Source organism: Rhamphochromis longiceps, linkage group LG22, assembly GCF_057381845.1.
Source record: "Rhamphochromis longiceps isolate RC_006_pf linkage group LG22, R_longiceps_female_GT1.1, whole genome shotgun sequence".
Lineage (NCBI taxonomy): Eukaryota > Metazoa > Chordata > Actinopteri > Cichliformes > Cichlidae > Rhamphochromis > Rhamphochromis longiceps.
The window spans coordinates 19,208,732-19,229,934 of record NC_140577.1 but is presented as its reverse complement, the minus strand read 5'-3'; the positions used below and the strand labels follow the sequence as shown (position 1 = coordinate 19,229,934).

Genomic DNA, 21,203 nt, shown 5'->3' with positions numbered 1-21,203 from the left:
ATATCCAAATTTATTACATCTATAATTATAAGATCTGTTGGGCCATTGTCATCATTCAGCCTCTAAACATCAAAAACCCTCCATACACCAATGCAGATGCTTACCAATGATGTCCTCTGCATGCCTATGTAGATATCCAATTCAAAATAACTTATGATTAATGTTCGAACCATCCATTCTCTTCCGCTTATCCTTTTCAGGGTCACGGGGAGACTGGAACCTACCTCAGCTACCATAGGGCGAGAGGCAGGGTACACCCTGGACAGGGCGCCAGTCTGTCACAGGTTTCACACCCACTTTCACAAGTATGGCAATTTAGAATGACCAATTAATCTAACCCCACTAACTAATTAGTGATTAATGATTCTATGAATAATTGTAATTCCTGATCAGTTTTATATAATATTAAAACAAACGTGCTTTTCTTTCAAAAACAGGGACTTTTAAGTGATGCTGAACATTTCAGCTGTCGTGTGTTTCCTACCTCCTTTTTAAATTGTTCTGCTCCCTCTGTCTCACCCAGCATTTTGCAACAGCACTCGGCAATTAGATAAAACATACATACAGTACCAATAGATTTTTTTTTAGTGAAAATATAATGCAGTGGTTCTATGATGTGGGGCAAAAGGTCACTCCAGGAGGCAAACCTGGCTGAGTGAATAAGATTTTTATAGAAAAAAAATAGAACAACAAAGTTTGCCGATGGCATCTTGCTGGCCTTTCCTTTGATAAAATTCAACCTGGATCAGTTTCTATTAATAACTAATAGAAAATATTGGGTGTAGGCATCGACTTTTTCTCTATTCTGAATTAGGGCATGGTAGAAAATATCTGAAAACCACTAAAACAACCCAGGTAACCAATGAATATTGTATCACCCAAACTATGAAAGATGACATTCTCACATAATATTTCTAGATTTACTGAAACATGAATTGAGAACGGAGAGAGCAAACCACATATTGTTGCTTGTGTACATTTGTGAGCCCAGAGACAGGGAGGGGGGAGGGGGGTGAGTGAAAAGTAAACTAGATATTAGCCAGAACATTTAATATCATTTTGGTTTTGTTTCCACAGTTGGCAATCAAGATCCTTCTCTGTCGCCTGCCATTAGCGGTCAGTACTGATTTGCTACCAGTAGGTGGTGCCAAATTATTATGAATGCTGCAGTCCGTGAGTGCAGGGGTGAGCTGTGTGGATTGCAGGCAGCAGATTGCAATAGCAGCTTTTCAGTCTTTGGTTGTTCAAATGTGAAATGCATGTTGTCGCTTATACCATGACAACAACAACAAAAATAAAAAGTACACATTCACACCTAGTATAGCTGCAGCAGCTCACACTTTTCTCCTTTTGCTACACCTGGCATTTCATATAACGAAAAAACTTCTTCCTCATTCCTGACAGTTTAACTGTGCAATGCGCTGTTTGTGCAGGCGAGTAAAACAAAAGGCATGTGTGTTTGTGGTTAGTCTTTTATTCTTTCAATCATCCCAGCAGTCATTTTATTTAGAAAAATCCTTCCCCATCCCCAACAGTCCAACCTCTTCTTCATATCAAGTAATCAACTTCCCTTTTGCCTCATCAGTAGTTTTTACTGGTCCCTTTAACCAAGCATTATTTACAAAGCTAACACACAAAAGGAGTCATCTCACAATTTATCAACTAGTTTGAATATCACATATTCATAAATTCAAATTGCCATTGAGACCAAATGTAATTCAGTGGGAATGAATAGCAAAAAAAATGCTATTCACCAGTCATTTTACCAACAGTTTCACTGAATCTCTTGGTCCTTTGATCCCAGTAGAAACACTAATGTGGTCTTGAGTGGAAAAAAAGAAGAAAAGAAAGCCTAACAGGAGTGTTTTTGATGTAGTTTCAAGTACAGCTTACACACAAGACTCTTAAGAGAACTGGCACAGAGCTGCTCCCTTTAAGGATTCTTGTGACTAAACAAAAAACAGGCTCTAGTGAGTGTTGTTTGTAGTTTTATAGAATTGAAAAAGCTCTAAATAAATACGCTGGCACTGGCACATTTCATTTCGGCACGCACGGGTTTGTGAGGGATGACAGGTTCTCAAAAGCAAAGTGACAGATGGGTTTAGAGGGTATTCTTAATTTAACACAACAGGGGAGAATAGATCACAACATCCGTGTCAACTTGATAAACCATCTGAGGCAAAATACACTTTAATAAATACTTCCAATCTCATTCAGAAGGTATTCTACCACGAAACTAGCTCCATAGACAAAAGCTAGAATTGAGAGGCAGTCTAGTATGACCACAGCTCCTTCCTCTCACATGATGGAGCACGTTAGGAAGCAGCGGGTTTGGGGCAAAATGCTGCCGACCTTACATTCCTAATCCATCGTTTTCCAGCAGCCTGTTTTTTCACAATTTTTTTAAAAACAAATATGAGGACATAATAAAAATAATCAATATTAATTGCACTTTAAGGCATTATTCTATAGTGCATGGTGATTTTCCGATCATGTTTCCGATCAAGAAACTGGCTTTAATCTCTTTGAAGGCACTGCTTCGTGTGCTACACATCTCGCTGCTTTCAAGTTGTTGCAAAACCCCGAGACGGCAATGACACTTCAGGTGTGCTGTGTACTCCACTCTGGCTGTAGAGGCACTTGGATGAAAACAACAACAACAAAAAAAGTCTTAAATTCAGCTGGTGTTCTTTAAAAAAAGACCTCACCTCTGTAGGTATTCACAAAGGTTTAAAAGCACTGGACTGGGTGAGTCATTGGCTTAAAGTGACTTTCTCCAACACCTCTTTTTTTTCTTTTTTTCCCCCCATTTCCATTCAGTGCAGACTTGAAAAGTAACAGAAATGGGAGCAGCGGGGGTCATACCTCCGCTACAGTATTTGCACTGTGGTCACGGAAGGCCACTTAAGGTTCCCTGCTACTATCTAGCTTCCTCCCACTACCACTCAAACTTCCACTGCTGGGTTTTGTCCCCTGGGACGCAGCGCCTCATCTGGGCATCCGTGCGGCCCGTCGTTGTGCGGTAGGCTGTCACGCACATGTCTGAGTGTGGATGATAGATGGTCCTGTCCTGAAAGGTTGGAAGTTGAAAGCGTGGAGTCAGTTTACAGGAAAATGTGAACCTGTGGCACACACATTCATGAATCCCTTACCTCTTTGAACTCCCAGATGAGACTGGGAGGTCTGACTTCCTCATCACGAGGGCAGTGCCTCATTCCGATGGAGGTCTGTCCTTCCAGTACTTCGGCACACAGCTCTGTCACAGAGTTGAAACGGATCTCCTTTTGAGATGTGTATTCAAAGTACTGGAGAGAGAAAGAGACAGTTATTTGGCCATTTTTTCTCCATTTACAGTTAAAATGTATTTCTTTGACACAAGCTTGTATTCACACATTTCTCTGAAAAGAAGCAGAGACTAAGAGATTAAAACTTTTCCTTCTTCTTTCTTCAGCTACATCTGTCTTTTGTTTAGAAAGCCAATTAGTGCAGTTTGGTATTTTTTTTCTTACCCACTAGGATTACAGGATGTTTTACTCTGCTGTTGCGCCACGGCTATAAATGCACTATATGATGCGTCGGCGAGTGTGTCGAGGGATCTCATGAGCAAAGACGGGGCCTTGGCCCTTTCAATCAAGCAGACATGAGCACAAACCCGACTCTTCCCCTCTGGTGTCATTTCAACAACCTGGTCCAGTGGGACAAAAGATGCAATGCTCCCTGTGCTACCCGTTAAGCGGAGGGTCAGGTAATCAATCTTTATACTTCCCCATCCTTTTCTTCACATCTCATACATCTTTCAGTTGCACTGGGGCCCCGTTATGGTCGTTTCTAATAAAAGACTTACTCGGGGTCCACTGTCTCTGGCTTCAAACTTATTTATCCAGGCTGTGCCATTCATTCTGCCCATGAGGCTCATGTATCTTTTAAATGGAACGTGGTTCTTATGTGGGCCAGGGAAAGGGGCAGGAGGGAGGTGGTGAAGGGCCCTCAGGTTTTTGTTTCACCGAGAAGCCATTCAAACATTGATTTTCAGTCACACATGGCGCTTTTTGTGACTGAGGACACCTGATGCGGTGCATCAATGGGGTAATCAGAGATAACAGCCAGGTTGAAGATCCACAGAAAGAAGTTCTGCCTATTGTCTGACTCCAACATTAAATATACATCCTCGCAGATAAATAATCTGGTGCCTTCTAAACCAGCCGTTACTGGAATTGGAAAAAAAGAAAAAGAAAAAAAAAAAAAAGCGCCTGTGATTCATGTGCACCTTTTTTTCCAGCTATGTGTGGATGCAATACCACATTCAGTTTTCCATTCATTACATTCAAGTCATGTTGGACACACCAGCAGAGAGTAATTTTCTGGTGTGAATCAACTGTGGCAGCTTGTTTTAGGGGTTAGCAGAAAGTCTTGACATTTCAAGATATATCTCCCACGGGGGCCACGAGAAGCTGTGGGATTGTGTCAAGAAAGAATAAACACTGAAATGCCTGACGTACCTGGTTGCCTCCTTGGCCGTGGCAGCCGAAAAGAGAAATCTGGGAACCTGTGGGACTGTGCTCTGGAGCGTTGTAGTCAAGGCACTCTGAATGTATTCCTGAGCTACGCACCTGGCAGGAAGAGAGCAGTAAATATTAATAACAAGTGAAATGCGGCACTGTATATCGATTCCTGTGAGGACTCTTATTTTCTTGGATTTATTCTTTGCTGGCAGGTTAGACTTTAAGGCCACGTAGGATGCAACAGCCCTGAAGATGGTGGATTCAGTCATCTGATTAAATCATTAAATGACGGTATATCACCAGGAAGCGAAAACAAATTGAACCTTTGCCATTTTGCTTATTTTCCACATCAGTACACATATATTAATCAATATGAAATAAAACTTACTTTCGCCCAGTTTCATAAGAAAATGTAAATTTTTCTTTGTCTGAGTAATGCCGTTCTTTCAGGTTTTGTCACCGTGTACCTGTAGTGTGGGTGTGCATGCAAATTTTAGACAGTTCTGACAGCAGAACATTTGAGACTTTGGACGATGCCCTCGCTGTAGCATTTGACTTCACAGCTGTCACTGGGAAATGTGTGTCGACGTGGACAGGTGGTGGATTTTTGGACATTATAACTAAAGAAGAAATCTTTGAGGGAATTTTCTTTTTCGCTTCAGAAAAAAACAGAGACATTGCTGTGGCTAAAATGTAATTGTTTTAAAATCCAACACTGAGCCAAGAGCAATTTTTCTGTAAAGCATTTTATAACAGGAGACTTCACCAGATGTCTGAATTAGAAAGGTCTTGAGCCCAGTCAAATGGATTTCAAAGCCTTCCCACTTTCAACGGAGTTTTCTCATATCACGTCTCACCCGAATACTTTTGTTTCACACTTGAATGATGAATGAAGACACAGCCGCATTGCTGTCTTTTATAAATCACAACAAGATCTGCCATCAGTCCAAAAACTAAATAATTAATCTTGCACTAACAGGATCAATAACAGAATTCAGACACAGCATCTGAAAAGGAGACACTTACAGCCCCGTGCCAGCCCTCCCTGTCCTCGGGTACATGTAGTTCAGGATAGATGTTCTTCAGATACCACTCAAAGCTGTTGCATTTCAGCTTCTCCCTCAAAAGTAGCCGTTCTGAAATATTCCCATATTTCTCCTGTGAAGCAACCACACAATGCATGAGTCACTGCTGTGGGTGAAAAAGCTGGTTAGATTTAGGAGAGTTTATTAAGAATGTACATTTATGGACAGTATCGCTTTATTTATACATTGCAGCTACATTTTAATCATTAGAGCATGCACACTTTTCTTTAAATATACACTGTATGGACAAAACTACTGGGTCACTAACACATTACACCTACAGGAACTACTGGAAACCATGCAATGAAGTTCCTTGTGCAGTTTTTCTGTAGATGTTAATGCCAGAGGGTGTTTGGAGCTCAGCAGAGCATTATTTTATAAGCAAATTTGGAGCATTTTTAGGCTTTATTAGCCTTACAGTACATGTCTGCTCAACCTTGTGAGTTAAACCGATTCTCAGGGCCCATTACTTTTGTACATACAATTTACATAAGATTTTTGACAACACAATTGATGGGTGTTTTCATAAAGGACACAGTTAGACTTTTAAAGCAAATATTTACATCCTGGATTTGAGAGGTGAATCCGGCTCCTGTAACTCCAAAAATCGAGTTCAAATAAGAATCTCAGGAAGCCAACTAGCAGATTATTGCCAACAGCATGTTTTAAATAGCTGTGTTTGCTAAGGCGTGAAGTCTACCCTAGGAGTCTAGAGTTCCTTTGGCATGTTTGAGGATGGATTATAACAAGACCGCCTAACACACACACACACACACACACACACACACACACTAAACTAATTCAATCATAAGATTTCTGATCTATCGAGTACTTTTTCTTTGTGATCCTTACTGCATTGTGCTCCCAATCTCAAAATTAACAAGAAAAAAATATTTAAAATAAATGAACAAAAAAACAACATAAAACAATAATTCCTTATAAAAAAAACACATTTATAACAGCTATTCTTTCTTTAGAAAAGTGTAAAGAAAAGTTGGAATATCAACATGATTAAATGTATTCAATGAAAATTATATAACTCATTAATCAAACTAGTCACACGTCTATCGCTCTATAGCTGCATGACAAATTATGACAGCAACGTAATAGACTTGGAGCTGATGATCTTGGTCTGTGCTGTGTTCAATCTCCCCTGACCAGGTAATTTATTGTTTGATCAAAGATCCCTGACATTAATAATGCACTTTTTTCAGATAGTTGAAACTGAGATACATGAATCTTTGATGGTGCCCAATACTCAGAACCTGAGAGGCACAGCACTCACACCATACACACACATGTGAACAGCCTCAGTACCTCAATACACCTAACCCACTCAGTCAGATACTGATCTTATATCCACACCTACAGGGGGCAGTTAGATGAATCATCTAAATCTGACACCAAAAATAACTATTCAATTTACTGTCTACACATGGTGCTGGATAGTGTGACAACATATCAGTGCATGAAACACGCAAAGTGTCTTACCTTTCTGGCTGGAGGGTTCCTGTTGTAGAAGTGCTTTTTGTAAGAGTCCATCCAGACCTCTGCAGCTCGGACAGTATTCTGGAGGAAGTTGGGCCGCGCGTAAGGGGCTTTTTTAGGGAATACATGTCCCACGTGCGAGCAGGGATGAATCTCCAGGCTGCCCCCACACTGCCACACCTAAGGGTGGCAGATATGCAATTAAGTAAAGTAAAATGTATTTATATATCACCTTTCTAGATAACAACTGTGTCACAACAACAATTAAGAAATAAAAAAAAATACAAATATTAAAACAAACTCTTTAGTGGAGTCCACAGATCTCAAATGTTAATGTTACCTCATTTCAAGTGAAGTTTCTTCAATATGTTAACGTGTTCACAACACGAGTAAAAAAACAAACACAATCACGTTTCCAGGATTGTGTTTGTCAGGAAAATTAAGGTCAAGTACAAAGATGGCTGCTGAGCAGCCCAAGCACAAACAATGTGTAAACTGGGCTAAAAGTAAAGTGCGACGGAGCAAGTGTCCCTCTCACCTGATGCCTCTAATTGTTTTTATTTTGTAACGTATTTCTCTCTCTCATGCAAGTATCTTTATCTAGTACTTAAACCATAGATGGGTGTGAGATGTGTGCCCCACCGGTAACACATGTTCTCAGTATTCATGGGTTATCACACCTATCTTCGAACTCAGCCTTACACACATGTCAGGCGACTGCATGCTTTGCATGCTTGTGTTACTTTTGTCTTTTCCCTAATTTATGTCTTCTCTGCCCTTCATCGTCCTGCCTGCGACCTGGAAATTAATCTCAGTATGCCTTGTTGAAGGACGCCTCAATTCCTACAGGGAAGGAAGGAAGACAGACAAGAGAGGAGGGTTGCTGGAGGAGCTATAATCAAGAATGCACAAGTGTTTTCTTTGCTAGAGTATTTTTACCTTCAATGTATAAAAAAACCCCACGCTACTCAGGTAGAATATGTAAACAATAGTAGGAAGAGGACACTTTTAAACAACCAGTCTTTTTTTATTCATACATTTCTTTCAGCGGATGATCAAACAGTCTGCCCTTCACTTCTTATGTGTGATTAAAATGAGCCATATTGCAAATTTAATCAAAAGTAGCCGGTAACATAAAACATCATGAACACTGTTACACCTGCAGTCATAAAAATGCAGCAGCGGTTGGGCTATAACAAAACAATTTACGACCCAGCTTTGCCACATCTTGGATTAAACTGACATTGAGTTAAAATGAGGCTCCAAGGCAAGGATGTCTCATATTGTTAAAACACCTGTTGCCTCAGCTCCTTGATCCTCGTGTCCTTTCCTCCTCACATCTTTAGTGGGAAGGATTAAGATGCAAGGAAAAGGAGTCGAGAATGTAAAATTTGAGTAATGGGAAACGGAAATACCTGTCCACAGGCAGACATATAAAGATTTATCAAAGGTGCCTGTGAAGGTTGTTTCCACTGCTGAAGATTTTTCCAAAACAACATTTTGCAAAAACTCACAAAGTAAAAACATTACCAGCTTCACCTCACTGCTGGTAAACGATTATAGACCACATGGAGACCCTTCACATGTGGGACAGGGGAGGGTTGGGGGATTACTAACACTTGGGCCACCTATTTCCTGTACATTTGACCTAATGGACCTCAACCATCTTCAATCTCGGCCTTTGACACCTGTGTAAGTTTTTTCTTTTTTAGACTGCATCATCCACAATGGATCTTTTTCCCAGCAGCCATTCTGACATGAAATCATGGGCAAAGACAGCTGTTACTAATCGCCTTAATGAGGGCTCAGCACTGAAACAGATCAGAACCGTCATGACTGCAGTAGTAACAACTGTGTTTGACTACTACATTTTGTCCAATGGCTGCTGTGAAACAAGTCTATTGTGGTGTGTTTTGACAATAACACTGTGCACAGTTTTGTATCAAATATTACCAAAATGGTGATTCAGCTTCTTAACATTATTTTTAAGTCCTTATATTATAGGAACAGCTTGAGAGAGACAGGTCATGGGGAAAAAAACAGAGGTGGTGGTAAGCCGCACAGTTGCTGCTGTTAGTTGGTGTAAGGTTGGTGCACTGGGCATGTGCTGTATCTGTAAGCTGTTGGTCGCCACATGATTCTGTTTAACTTTATGTGTATCGGTCCACCTTTTCTTGATGTTCCTTTTAAGCAAAGATTACAAAACAAGATCTACTACAGGTATTATCTGAATGAAGAAACTGCTTTATCAATCTTACCACAAAGGTTCAACACATACTTTTGTGAGTCATACAGCTGCATTTATACTAGAACCTACACAGACAATATCTTTTTACCTTACATTAATGGCTGGATCGTTCACCATTGATCGAACAAAAGATTAACATCCTTAAAGAAATGGTCTGGTATTGATTTAGTGCTTTTCTACACAAGTCTTATTTACATTTACCCACACATTCACCTAAGTGCTTTTTTAATTCCCACACTCGCACTCCGCATTGGGGTTCAGTTTCTTACCTAAAGATAATTTGACATGCAGGTTGGAGGTGCCAGAGATCAAAATACTGACCTTGTGATTAGTAAATGACCCACTCTACCGCCTCCTACACAAGGCAAAGCCATTATCATAAGTCCATAGGCAAACAGCTAATGCAAGACAGTCCTTTCCATCTTAATTCAGAAAGCATTTTACGCCGCACCACTATTTTTCAACACTCCAAAAAAAAGAGACCTAGAAACCAATTCACTAAACATAAATTATGTATGGGAAAAAGTCCCGGTGAGAGGCATTTTTGTTTCCACATGCATAACATATCACTCAGCTGAACAGCCCATTCTTCTTCACAATGCAGACAAATACACACTATAAATCATACACACACAATTTACATTCCTAATCTTGCATGCTCCTGCTTAAAATCTGTGCCAGCTTGATTGACGCCAGCAAGTGAAAAGTGACACCAACATCACAACAAGGTATCAGCCAATATAAGGCTGCAGTTTCACATACCCTGACTGACTGTGATCTGACACTGACTCACACCAACTACGCACCAGCGGTCACACGATAAACATTTTCCAACTAAATTTAATGATCTTTCTCTCTGCTCTCTATCGCAGTAAAAAAAAGCTGAGTAAAGATATGGTTTGTCTGGATCTGGTAACAAAGCAACTCAGATTAGTGAGTCTTTCGCAAAATGTTTTAAAAGAACCACTCAGGTCTAATATCGATTAAGTGGCCCTGTGGGGGCTAAGCAGACACTTCACTGTGATTCTGAGTGATGGAAAATTAACTCACCCTGAAAGAGAGCTCCAGGTTTTCTCCTCCCCACACATCCATGCCCATGTCATACGTGCCCAGATACTCAAAGTAGGCCTTGCTAACAGCAAATAATCCCCCGGCCATAGTAGGAGACCTGTGAGAATACAAGAAGAACAAGATCATTTTTATCATGGCCATGTTCAATCCCGTTACACAGAAAAACTCAGCGATTCCCTCTGCGCAAGTAGTTGATGATAGTGGGGAGAAAAAAAAAAAAAAAAAAAAAACTTCCTTCAACAGGAAGAAATGTCTGGCTGAAACAGGCTTAAGGAGGGCAGCCATTTACCTTGAGCAGTTGGGGTGAAACAAAAATTACAGAAAGGGACAGAAAAAAAGATGACAGGGAGAAAAATAACAAATTATGGAACAGAAGATACAACGTTACTGAACTGTAACAGTGTCATACAAGTGAACATCGGTATGTAACCTTTCACTCAATGAATCCAATCAGTTCCAACCAAATCCATGCATACTTGCAGAGACTGACATATGGATGGTTTAGGGTTTCCTAGCAAACTATAAGGTTCAAAACACCTTAAAAGTGGAGCTAGTGCCAGTCTCTGAATTAAATAGGGAGCTGGTTCCCCAGGAAAGAGGTTTATAGTCAAAGGCTCTAAGAACCACAAGTGAACCTGCCCTCTGGCAGCAGAGTGCTCTACTGGGATAAAACGGTACCACTGTCCTTAAGATATGGTGGGGTTTTGGTTCATTAAAGGCTTTATGTGTGAGGAGTATACCAATGAGGAAGCCAATGACATTAAGATAATTTGGGAGATATATCATTTCTTATGCTTTATTCTGATTATCTGAAAGCTTATAAGAGAACTGCTGCGACATCTTGATATTAACAAGTGTAAATAGTCCAACTTAGAAGTTAAAAAAAGCTATAATTAAGTCCATAAGTTTCTGGATAATGACAGGACTTTTGTAATTTTTGTAATTGCAGACTTTTAACTTTTATTCAACTGTTTTAGCAACTGTTTAGGAAATTGCGCATGTAAGACAAACTGGAAACTGATGAATACAAACTAAACTGTCCTGGTGAGGCTAATTTAATATCAGTGTTTTTTTACCTGTATTAAAATGTTGTGTCAGTGGTGCCAAATGCAGCAAAGAGATGGGAGGACGAGAATATAGACAAGTTGATTAACTGAGGCTATGAGAAAATGATAAGGTAGCAGGAAGCATAATGGATTTCCCAGTGTTTTAAAGATCAATCACACAGTGAGGATTTCTCCTGACTCAAAATGGGCATTTGGGGAATAACTATGAATACAAACACTACTGGTCTCATTAAAGTTAAAACAGTCTCTGTTACCTCACTTAACAGTGGTCTATCTAGTTTCATATTACTCTGGCCATTCAGTGTTGCATGTTAATCTTGAGTAAATGAAATCCTCCTTTAAAAAAAACAGCCACGATGCTTTTTCTTTGGGGGATCTCTTCACTGACATGTGTCAAGCTGATAAAGTGATCTCTCATGACAGTAGGCCTTGGAAAGTACCATACTGTTACCTGATGGGGTCGATGCGAGACTTGCGCCTCTTGCGTTCCATTTCAGGGACAGAGTGCCACTGAAAGGTGAGTCTCCAGTCAAATCCTCCGATCATTGGCTCATCTGTTTGCATGTAAAACTCAAACGTGTTCCAGTCGATGGTGTCGATCACAGGGCACACGATGGTACTCGCATTCTCAGAAATCCTAAGAGACCATAACAGGCAGAAAGGAGGGTGGCAGGAAAAAATGAAAAGAAGGGGGGAAGAAAAGTTGATTCAATGTGAGTCTTAAAGCTTAAAAACAATTTCTTCCTTTTTCGGATAAGGTTGTTAAAAATGTATTTAGGCACCTTTCCAACAGAGGCTCAATCCAGCCAGGAACACACTCACAGTGGCAGTCAAGAAATGTCAGCACGTCACCGGTGGCATAGGTGGCGCCAATGAGACGTGCACGAACCAGCCCCTCCCTTTTGTTGGTGCGGATAAGACGCACACGTTGCAGATCACTGATGTAGTCGGCTAGCTTGGATTTCAGGTAGCCTATTTTTGTAATGCAAACACAAAGAAATCATGATATCAAATGATTTAGTATTAAAACAAGTGGACAGACACACAAGTACTTCTATATTTATGGATTATGAAGTGAAATGTTCATCAGCTCTTGACACAAAACAATCATCTTGTCACCAACTTATTACTCCTTCATTTGTGTTTTATTGGCTGCTCACCATGCGTCATTACCTACAGAACTGCATACTAGTCCCTGATGATTTGGGAAATACCAGCACTCTGTTTTATTGCACATTTATCATGTTTATTGAGGCAACGCTGGTATCAAAAATAGTAGTAGGTAGGTGATTCATGCAGTTTTAAACACACGTCAACACTAAAACTTGATATGCTAGATCCGGTTTAGCCAGCTTTAAAGGGGAAAGCTGTCACTCCTCCAGCAGCCGGCTGTCTGGTTTAGGAGTGGCATGTCTAACATTCCAATTGGTCAGAGTGGCTGGAGGAAAGGAAATGATGTCACCGCAACTCAGTGCTCACTGAGGTCATCTTTATGGTGTAATGTCTCTGATCCGCACAGACTAGACTTGCTGTGACCAAATACTAATTCCATTAAGACAGACAGACATCAAGCACCTCCTATATCCAGTTTCTGAGGTGTAGTAGTATCATTCTTAGAGTCAGCACAAGTCAGCAGACGATCCATTTACTGATGAAAACTGCAAGATGTGACTGAAAGCACCTCAAAAGCCAGGGGGCAGATGCAGAGTGTAGACTGTTTTGCTACTGTTGTGCTGTTCCTGAGGTCCAAATGTTCCTGCTTAAGTTCCCGACTTGCTTATAAAGATGCTGGCTAAAGATTTATATTGCTTTGTTCTTAAAATGACAAAATAACAAAATTTACTGGAAAAAACCCACACAATCACAATTTTAAACACAACTTTTTTTTTTAAATTTAATTACCTGGCCAAGTTTTAAATTTCTTATCCTTCCTGAGCAGATTTATCTGCTCTGGGAATATTTTCAGGACAGGAAATGTGTCAGGACTTGTTTCAGAGGACTGTTTTTTTTCTAATTGCTCTATTCAAAGGCATTCACTATTCATCCCACTATAGACAGCATCTTTATTTCTATATATAGCAGGCTCCTTCTTGAATCGTCTTTTGTACTTTGTCACTGTGCCAAAATCAAAGCGGCACACAAATGAGGTTTGGTTCAACTGGTTTACTAAACTAGGCCGAGCTGTCAGTCATCTTTGTTGCACAGCTCGTATGACAACATTTTACTTGTACAGAGACAAAATTACACACGCTTACAAACCTCGGTCACTGAAGTCATCGACGAGGATGATCTCTTTCAAGAGGACGGCAGGCGTGGCTTCCAGCACGCTGTGAATGGTCCTCAGCAGGGTGGACCAGGCCTCGTTGTAGAAGGCTATGATCACAGAGGTGGTAGGTAAATGTCGGTAGTCAAACTTCTTACTTCGGCATCTGAGGCATGCAAGTGTGTTTGTGTGGGTGGAGGGAGAGACAGAGTTGACACAAGCTTTAGTTTACTGTATTTTCATGGAGACACAACAGCACTGTAAATGAACTCATACGGGCATGAAATTATTTTTCATATGGCCAGAGCAGGCTCAGCGACAAGTGTGGCAGGAGGAGGCTTCTGGTCCTAATCCAGATGGCACTCATTAAAACAATAAAGAGAAGCAGAAATATGGATGGGGGTAGGGAGCGTATTACACCAATGAGCAACATACCACAGCAGCGCTCTGGGAGGGGGGGGGGGGGGGGGGGGTGAAAAAATAAGAAAGAAAAAATTGGGACCAAATCAAAAGCTGGAAACTGGACAAAGAGAGAGCAAAATATGACACAGAAAGTCAGGAGAAACACGAAAAACAAAAAGGGTAAAATGTTTCTGTAAGCTCAAGACTGTGAAAGCACAAAATTGGCACAGATTTTTAGCAGTTTTGTAGCCAGAGTTCCAATTTACAAATATGACATTGCTGGAAGTGAGTTGGACACAACAAATCAAATGAGCTACTTCGCCCTCCCCTCAGAAGCACTGTGTTTATAGTGCTGCAGTTTCATCTCAAGAGAGCCTAAAGCTAATCCGCTAAAAAAAAAAAAAAACACCTGCTGGAGGAAACGGGAAAATAGTAATGGACTAGGTGCAGAACTACAACAAACATATACACCACTTCAAAATGAATAACCCTGGGAGGACATGACCCATTTGCTTACAGATTTACAAGCCCTAAAGCCAAACAAAAAGACTAGCGCATCTGGAGCAGTCTGACAAGAAGAATGAGAATTTACTGTTCTCAGATCTTACTGAGTGTAATAACAGCCAGTCGTGGCCATAATTTAGTCCTACGGCATGTTATCTGACAAGCAGCGGAAGTATATCAGCTGACATAACAACAAAACAAGTGCATAAATATATAATATGTTCATACAGAAAACACCCAGAGCACTGCTGCATCCTGTGTCACATCTGCACTCGTCAAATGTCCCTCTGCCACTGCTAGGCCCATGTCACCCATCGTTACAAGGAGTTACTTTCAGCCACTGAGACATTTTCCTCCACCCGGCGAGAGCATCTTTGTGTGTGTGTGTGTGTCGCAGTGGTGACAAGGGTTACTCCAGTTACACCTAGGTGACCCAGGAGACTCATTTTTCCAGCTCCAGTTTAAATAACATTTAGCTTGGGGTGTTCAATGAGCATAAATAGAACAATTGTATTTAGCTGTGATTGCAAATTTGATGCTAGAAATAATCTATAATGCTTTACAAATATACTCCAGGGCATTTAAAATAAACACACGGCCTTTACACAATCGAATGACGGTTCTCGCCAAGTTGATGCTGATGCAACATCTGGGTTTCATTAGCATGAGAGGCAGTAAGCGAAGAGACAAAAGGCCAAAGGGCCGAAGGAGAAACTGCTAATAAAAGACATCACACGGTGTATTTGAGCTGCTGACAACAACCGAGGATGAAATGAATCAATTCAGCCAAAAAGCCTCTTACAACAACTTCACCAAGCCCTGCACTGGATCACACGAGCCTTCATGCTTGTCTCTAACTGTCAGTGAAAACGTGATTCCAGTAAAGAGTTCAACTTAATCTCTACTGAGTAATTTGTAACCGTTGTAGCACTGAAGATGCTCCAGGCAATATTCAAGGCCTCGTGTATTAGCAAGGAAAATAGAAAGCATTAAAAAAACAAAACAATTTAAGTGAGTTTTCTTTCGACTGGTTGTCAGATGCCGTCACTCAGTAAGTAACTAATGGATTATTCTTGTTTTTTCTGTACTCACTCTTTCATCCTGTGGTCCTGGATGTGCCGATGAAGGGAGATCTTGTCGCTGACATAAATATTGATGGCGTAGTGCTCCACACTGTCCTGCTCCTGCTTCTTTTCTTCAGGGCTCAGGTTGAGGTGTGTGGTCCGGCCCCACTCCCCTGGTGCATTGTTGTCTGGTGGTGGTTTAATGTACAGAGGCCTAGCCAGCTGCTCATCATTCCCACTCTCCTCTGAGACCAGCTGTCGTTCCTTAAGATTTTGGTCTTTAACCTCATCCTCCACAGAGGAAGAGAAAGGGAAAGAGGAGCGCTCCAACAGCAGATAGCCAAGCCACAGCACCCACAGGAGGAAACCAGCCTTGGCCAGCAAGCCCAGCTTTCGAGAAACACGCCCCCTCATGACAGGAACCACCAAGGAAGGACAGTGACAGGCTGAGCTTCAAGGTGCCCTTACAGGACACAAGCCTCTGGAGGAAAGAAAGAAATAGACAAAAGTTTATAATCACACACATTTTATGTCACATTTTAAAGCAAACCACAAAAGGAGGCGGCTGAGAAACACCGCTGACAGGAGCAGACTATCGGAACTCATCTCAACAAAGCTCTCCCATTAGATAAGGCTTAATCAAGTAAGAACCCAAGTTCTTAATCTAAACACTTACATCCACGAAAGATCGTATCTGCCTCTAAATGCACAAGTGCCCTGAGGACATCGCTCCCATTGACCAGACCAGTGGTAATCAACGCCGACATCATAAATATGCTTGCATGCTCAGGGCCACATTAAGATGCTCATTAAATACAAATTGCAAAGATGGAAGAGGCTAAATTATGGCTCACACGGCAATGTGCTGAATAAATTAAGTCTGTGATGCACTCCAACGAGAGATATGTCAGCCTGATAAAATTAATTAAAACTGAGCTGTTTTATTCCCAGTGAATCGCACTGAGTCTTACCGGAAATGTTTCTCACATCTGTGCCTCATATACAGTCAGATTTTTTCCCCCTAAATCCAAAAGTTATATCAAGTCTTTTAAACTTTCACCTTTTATAATTTTCCTTCCTTTTCATTTTTGAATACCCTAAACATATATGACACATATTTGCAGCAAAGCAGAAAACACATATTTAAAGACAGTGGTCAAACAGCCAGGTTTAAGCATGCCTTTTGTTTAGATTTGGGTTTAATTCATTGTTAACTAGGAAACCTTTTAAAAGACTTGATTTTTTAAGAACCTGGTCTTTTGAAGGATTTCTCATTTTAAGACTTGTGTTCTCTTCCACTCGGCCAAATTCAAGGCTGATTGGAAGAAACCTTAAAAAACATTAAAAAAACAAACAAACAATTGGAATAGGAAAAAAAAAATTATTTTTTGGCTTTTTTGAAAAACAGGATTTTCCCGGGTTTATCGGTACATAAAGACAGCAGTTTTGACATTTGCATTGGCTTAGCCTGCCAAAAGCTAGAAGAAGCCTGTGGTAAAAACAGACCACTTAGCTATGTTGACACTGATCTGGATGTAATCACATAATTGTGTTGCATTAATATTAGAGCAGGGTGCCATTTGCCGTAGTGCCAGCTAATGTCAGACAGGCTTAGTGGCAATAATGATTCACACACACACATACATACACAGTCCCACACACCACAGCAGGGCTTCTCCCTCCTCACAGAACAGGCTAATGATGGTTATTTCCAACTTTTACCAGAAGAAAAATGCAAATTATGAGAAAAGCTTGGCTTAAAATGGCCTTTGAGGAAACGCTTTAAAAGCAAATAGAAAAATCAAAGAGTGCACGCATCCGCAGTGCAGAGTAAAAAAGAAACTCAATTGCCAATGGGAGTCCTTCAAGGCAGCAGCGCAGCCTTTTCACTCCAGTCTGGGCTGTGGCCAGAGAACTCTGGACTCCTGAGGTTTCAAAATGGAGACGCCTGCAAACAAAACCCCCTTTTATTAGCAGTCCATCACACCTTCCACTCTCTCTGAATCTGATAGCCTTACCCAGGGCAGCTGCTTGGATCAAGCAGGATGGGGGCAGAGGGCTAAGATGCAACGTTAATCCTGACCTGCTTTTTGGTCATGAAACAAAAACACACAAAAAGAAGGGAGACGAGGGATAACATTGGTTTCCTGGGGTGCATTTTCTGCTGCATGTCCCACCCAGAGAGCAGTGAAAGGATGGGTCAATAGCTGATAAAATAAGACTCTATGTTAGAGTCACTTAAAATTCTGATGTCATGAAGCCCCGACTTCTCTCCACGGTCAGCCTGGAATGAACACTATGTACTGCATACATTGCACGCTTCATTTCCTTGTCAACCAGTCCAGAAACGACAAATAGCTGTAAATGGTGTAATATCCAAGAGGCACTAGCTGAACAGGTTACACAAACAATGCTTGACAAAGCAAAGCAACTCTTCCCCACCAACCGACTGGCTCTATTTCATTTTAAGAAGACAGGGATCACTGACTCATCGGAGCAACACAAGCAGCTCTCAGCTGCACTCTGTGTATATGGTACTGACAGAAAGGAGCCTGGGTGGGATGAGTGATGATGGCAGGCTTAATTTAACTGTTGTCTCTGACACACAAACAAACCCAAACACACTTGAAACACACTTTAAAACAACGCTTCCCCTCCTCGCTTTATTAAAGCTGATAGGTGCTCCAAATGAAAGCAAAAGTAAATCTCGAGTAAACCCCTAACACTGCCATCTCTCTCCCCACGGCCTAGCTGATGATCAAACTTTTATCTTAATTTGTATTTATGAAGAAAGGGGAGCTTTGAGGAAAAGAGAAATAGCAGTGGAGAGAGCGCCTGTCTCGAAAGCTGCAGTCGTAACACGCAAGTTCAGCAACAGGTCTCCGGATCTGTCAAACTAAATCAGTGTTTGGCTCCTAACTAGTCGTACAGTCAGCAGAGAGAGCAAAAGCCTCCGCTGACCCCCCTGGATGAAGGTCGCATTAAACACACGCATAGCACAGCAGCAGCAGCGCGCGCGCGTGTATGTGAATGTTTGTGTGGGAAGAATAACCTCAACTTTCTACAAAGCCTCCACTTGAATTAGCAGCTACTAGAGGCTAAATGACAACCTCTTCCTACTTTCAAAGAAAGTCCACATTAGTTGTGGTGCCAAAGTTTTTTAAGTTTAATTACTGCTAAACGAGTGAGGAGCGCAAATAGATTTTATCGACATCGTCAACAGACAAACTGTACTTTGAACTTGACACATTGTAGCTGGGAGAGCATTTCTGTGAAGAAAGACGAGGTTAGCTTGTGTTGAGTTTACCTTCGCAACAAGTTACATGTCTCGGAGTTACTTCGAGAGAGTTGAGGCCGTTGTCTGTCAGCCTGGCTGCGGTCTTCTCACACTCAAACCTCTGGCTTGCAGATGTCAGCATACCCACATCCTTTCCTCCACACTGGGTTTCTGACCTCTGTCAAGACAAACTGAAAAACTACAGCGGTTCCGTCGTAACCTTTCAAAATAAAAGTCCAACAATGACAGGAGTTTAACAATAAGTATACATAGGAATAAAACATTAAAAAACATCTTTATATGTACAGAAGTATATGTTTATATATGGTATCATTAACCATTAATGTACGTTACATAAACGTCAATGTGAATTTTTTTCAATAACCTAAATTATTCAATGAATAACACACGCAATTGTTCGTTTAAGCTATACGGTACCCCATGGTTTGTACTTATGTGTGTTGTCTACAATAGATTTTTACGTCTTGACATTTCGTCATATTAACTTCCTCATACAAAATCGCGGGGGGTGGGGTGGGGTTGTAGTTGGTACTTCCGGTGTTGTTAGCAACGTCTCCAGTTAAATTGACGAAGTACTTCATGCTAGCCTGTTAGCTATTCATTTGGCTCTGTCTACAACTGAAACCCCCACAGGTTTTTAATAACTTTAAACTTTGTATGTGACTGTCTTTGTATGTAACTTTGGAGTGATGACTATAAACGTTATATCCTGACTCTGTACAATGTGAAAACAATCTGACGTGAGTTTGTCTAAACTTTAATTTGTGCAAAAACTCCGATACCTTTCGAGATAAACACTCGACCTGCACTTGAAAACAATGATCTGAAGCACTTCGTCATTTTACCATGACTTTATAAGAGCCCAAAATGTTTGGCTCATGTGTCGCTGCTTTCTAAAAACAGTCATTTTACAAAACGCTACACCCACTTAGAAACTCCTGCCACGTTTGTAGTACGTTTATGAGCTGATAACATCATCTGAATGAATGAACCTTCTATCCAGATGTAAAGAGTGTCACTGTTTGCATATCATGAAGACATAGCAGACATAATGCAAGAGAAAAAAATAACATGAGCTGGTGTTTTACCACAGCAGCAACTGCAACTTTTAATCTTCTTTAAAGAGTTAATTGAATTTAATAGCAGGCTTACAGGTTTGTAATTTTGATGCAACGAGAATTGCATGGAGATCAAAAACTCCAAAGCATGCAATAAAGTCTGTTCAGTGGATTGATGTCAGGATACATGAGGCAAAAAGACTGTAGGTATTGCTTTTTGGTTTGATCATGATGCCATGTAGTGTCTGACCCCCCAAAAGAGCAAATGAGAAACCACTGTGATGTTCACAGGAATGCCGAAAGGATCTATGCGCCCCACTGTACAAAGGGACTGTGTAATCCACACAGACACATGCACCAACAGCCCTTCCCTCTGTGCTCTCGCTATTATGAGCTTGGTTTGTTTTCTCATAGTTCCTGGTTCCTGCTCAGGCTGGACCACACTTGCCTAGAGTGTGCAAAGCGCTAGTGCAGCCTGTTTTTTAGGCAGACACCTGCACGGCTTGGTAACTTGCCAATATCCTTTATTCCTCTTGCTCTTTACTTTTCCTTTCCGTCTCCCCATTTGAAACCAATTGACACCTCTCTCTGTGAGGGTGATGTGCCCTCATCCGGAACTGAAAAGGGTCCCATTTCCCTGATAGGGATCTCAGGCTTTCACAGCTACAAGGAGGGCTGTTGTACAGGTCTTTCCTCTATTCAAGCTGTCATTTAGTTCACATATTGTTAGAGATTTTCTACATTATACATTATAACCAAATCTCTATAATACAATATAATCAAGTAAGCCTTATATTCTAACCAAGTATGCCTTATATTTTGTGTGTTCATATATTTTCACATAACCAAGCCTATTGTTGAAGAATCACCTAACCAAGTCTATTGTTAAAGGAAAACTGATGCATTCCTTACCTCAGTGTCTGAGATGTTTGACAGCATGATATAATGATGCATTCTTTTCCTTTAGTGTCTGTGATGTCAGATAAAGCATGATATACTTCTGTATTCTTATCCCAGTGTGTGAAAGATCAGATAAGCTGATTTAATGTTTAACCTCTTCCCTGACAGTTAAAAGAGGAAGTACTATGTAACCCATTTTTGCCTTATAAATAAAGCAAGCGAGCCTGTGCTCGGTGTGTGTGTCTTCTCAGAG

General features: G+C 40.9%; 1 protein-coding gene across 1 annotated transcript; it reads right to left on the bottom strand.

Moving 5' to 3' along the window:
- Positions 1-1,465: 1,465 nt before the first annotated feature.
- On the bottom strand, positions 1,466-19,135 carry galnt4 (polypeptide N-acetylgalactosaminyltransferase 4). Its single transcript, XM_085396434.1, has 11 exons — positions 19,002-19,135; positions 15,723-16,175; positions 13,721-13,890; positions 12,244-12,433; positions 11,913-12,098; positions 10,374-10,491; positions 7,079-7,255; positions 5,529-5,660; positions 4,500-4,610; positions 3,153-3,305; positions 1,466-3,070 (listed from the first exon to the last, which is right to left on the bottom strand). Exons 2-11 carry the CDS (start codon positions 16,106-16,108, stop codon positions 2,939-2,941), a joined length of 1,755 nt encoding a protein of 584 aa, XP_085252560.1. The 5' UTR covers positions 16,109-16,175; positions 19,002-19,135; the 3' UTR covers positions 1,466-2,938.
- Positions 19,136-21,203: the final 2,068 nt, after the last annotated feature.

Excerpts from the sequence above, each read along its gene's own strand:
- galnt4 (XM_085396434.1), bottom strand. The coding sequence starts at position 16,108 with ATGAGGGGGCGTGTTTCTCGAAAGCTGGGCTTGCTGGCCAAGGCTGGT. Across the intron at positions 3,306-4,499 it reads ACGGCCAAGGAGGCAACCAG|TACTTTGAATACACATCTCA; the intron begins GTACGTCAGGCA and ends TTCTCTCTCCAG. Across the intron at positions 3,071-3,152 it reads TCATCTGGGAGTTCAAAGAG|GACAGGACCATCTATCATCC; the intron begins GTAAGGGATTCA and ends CCAACCTTTCAG.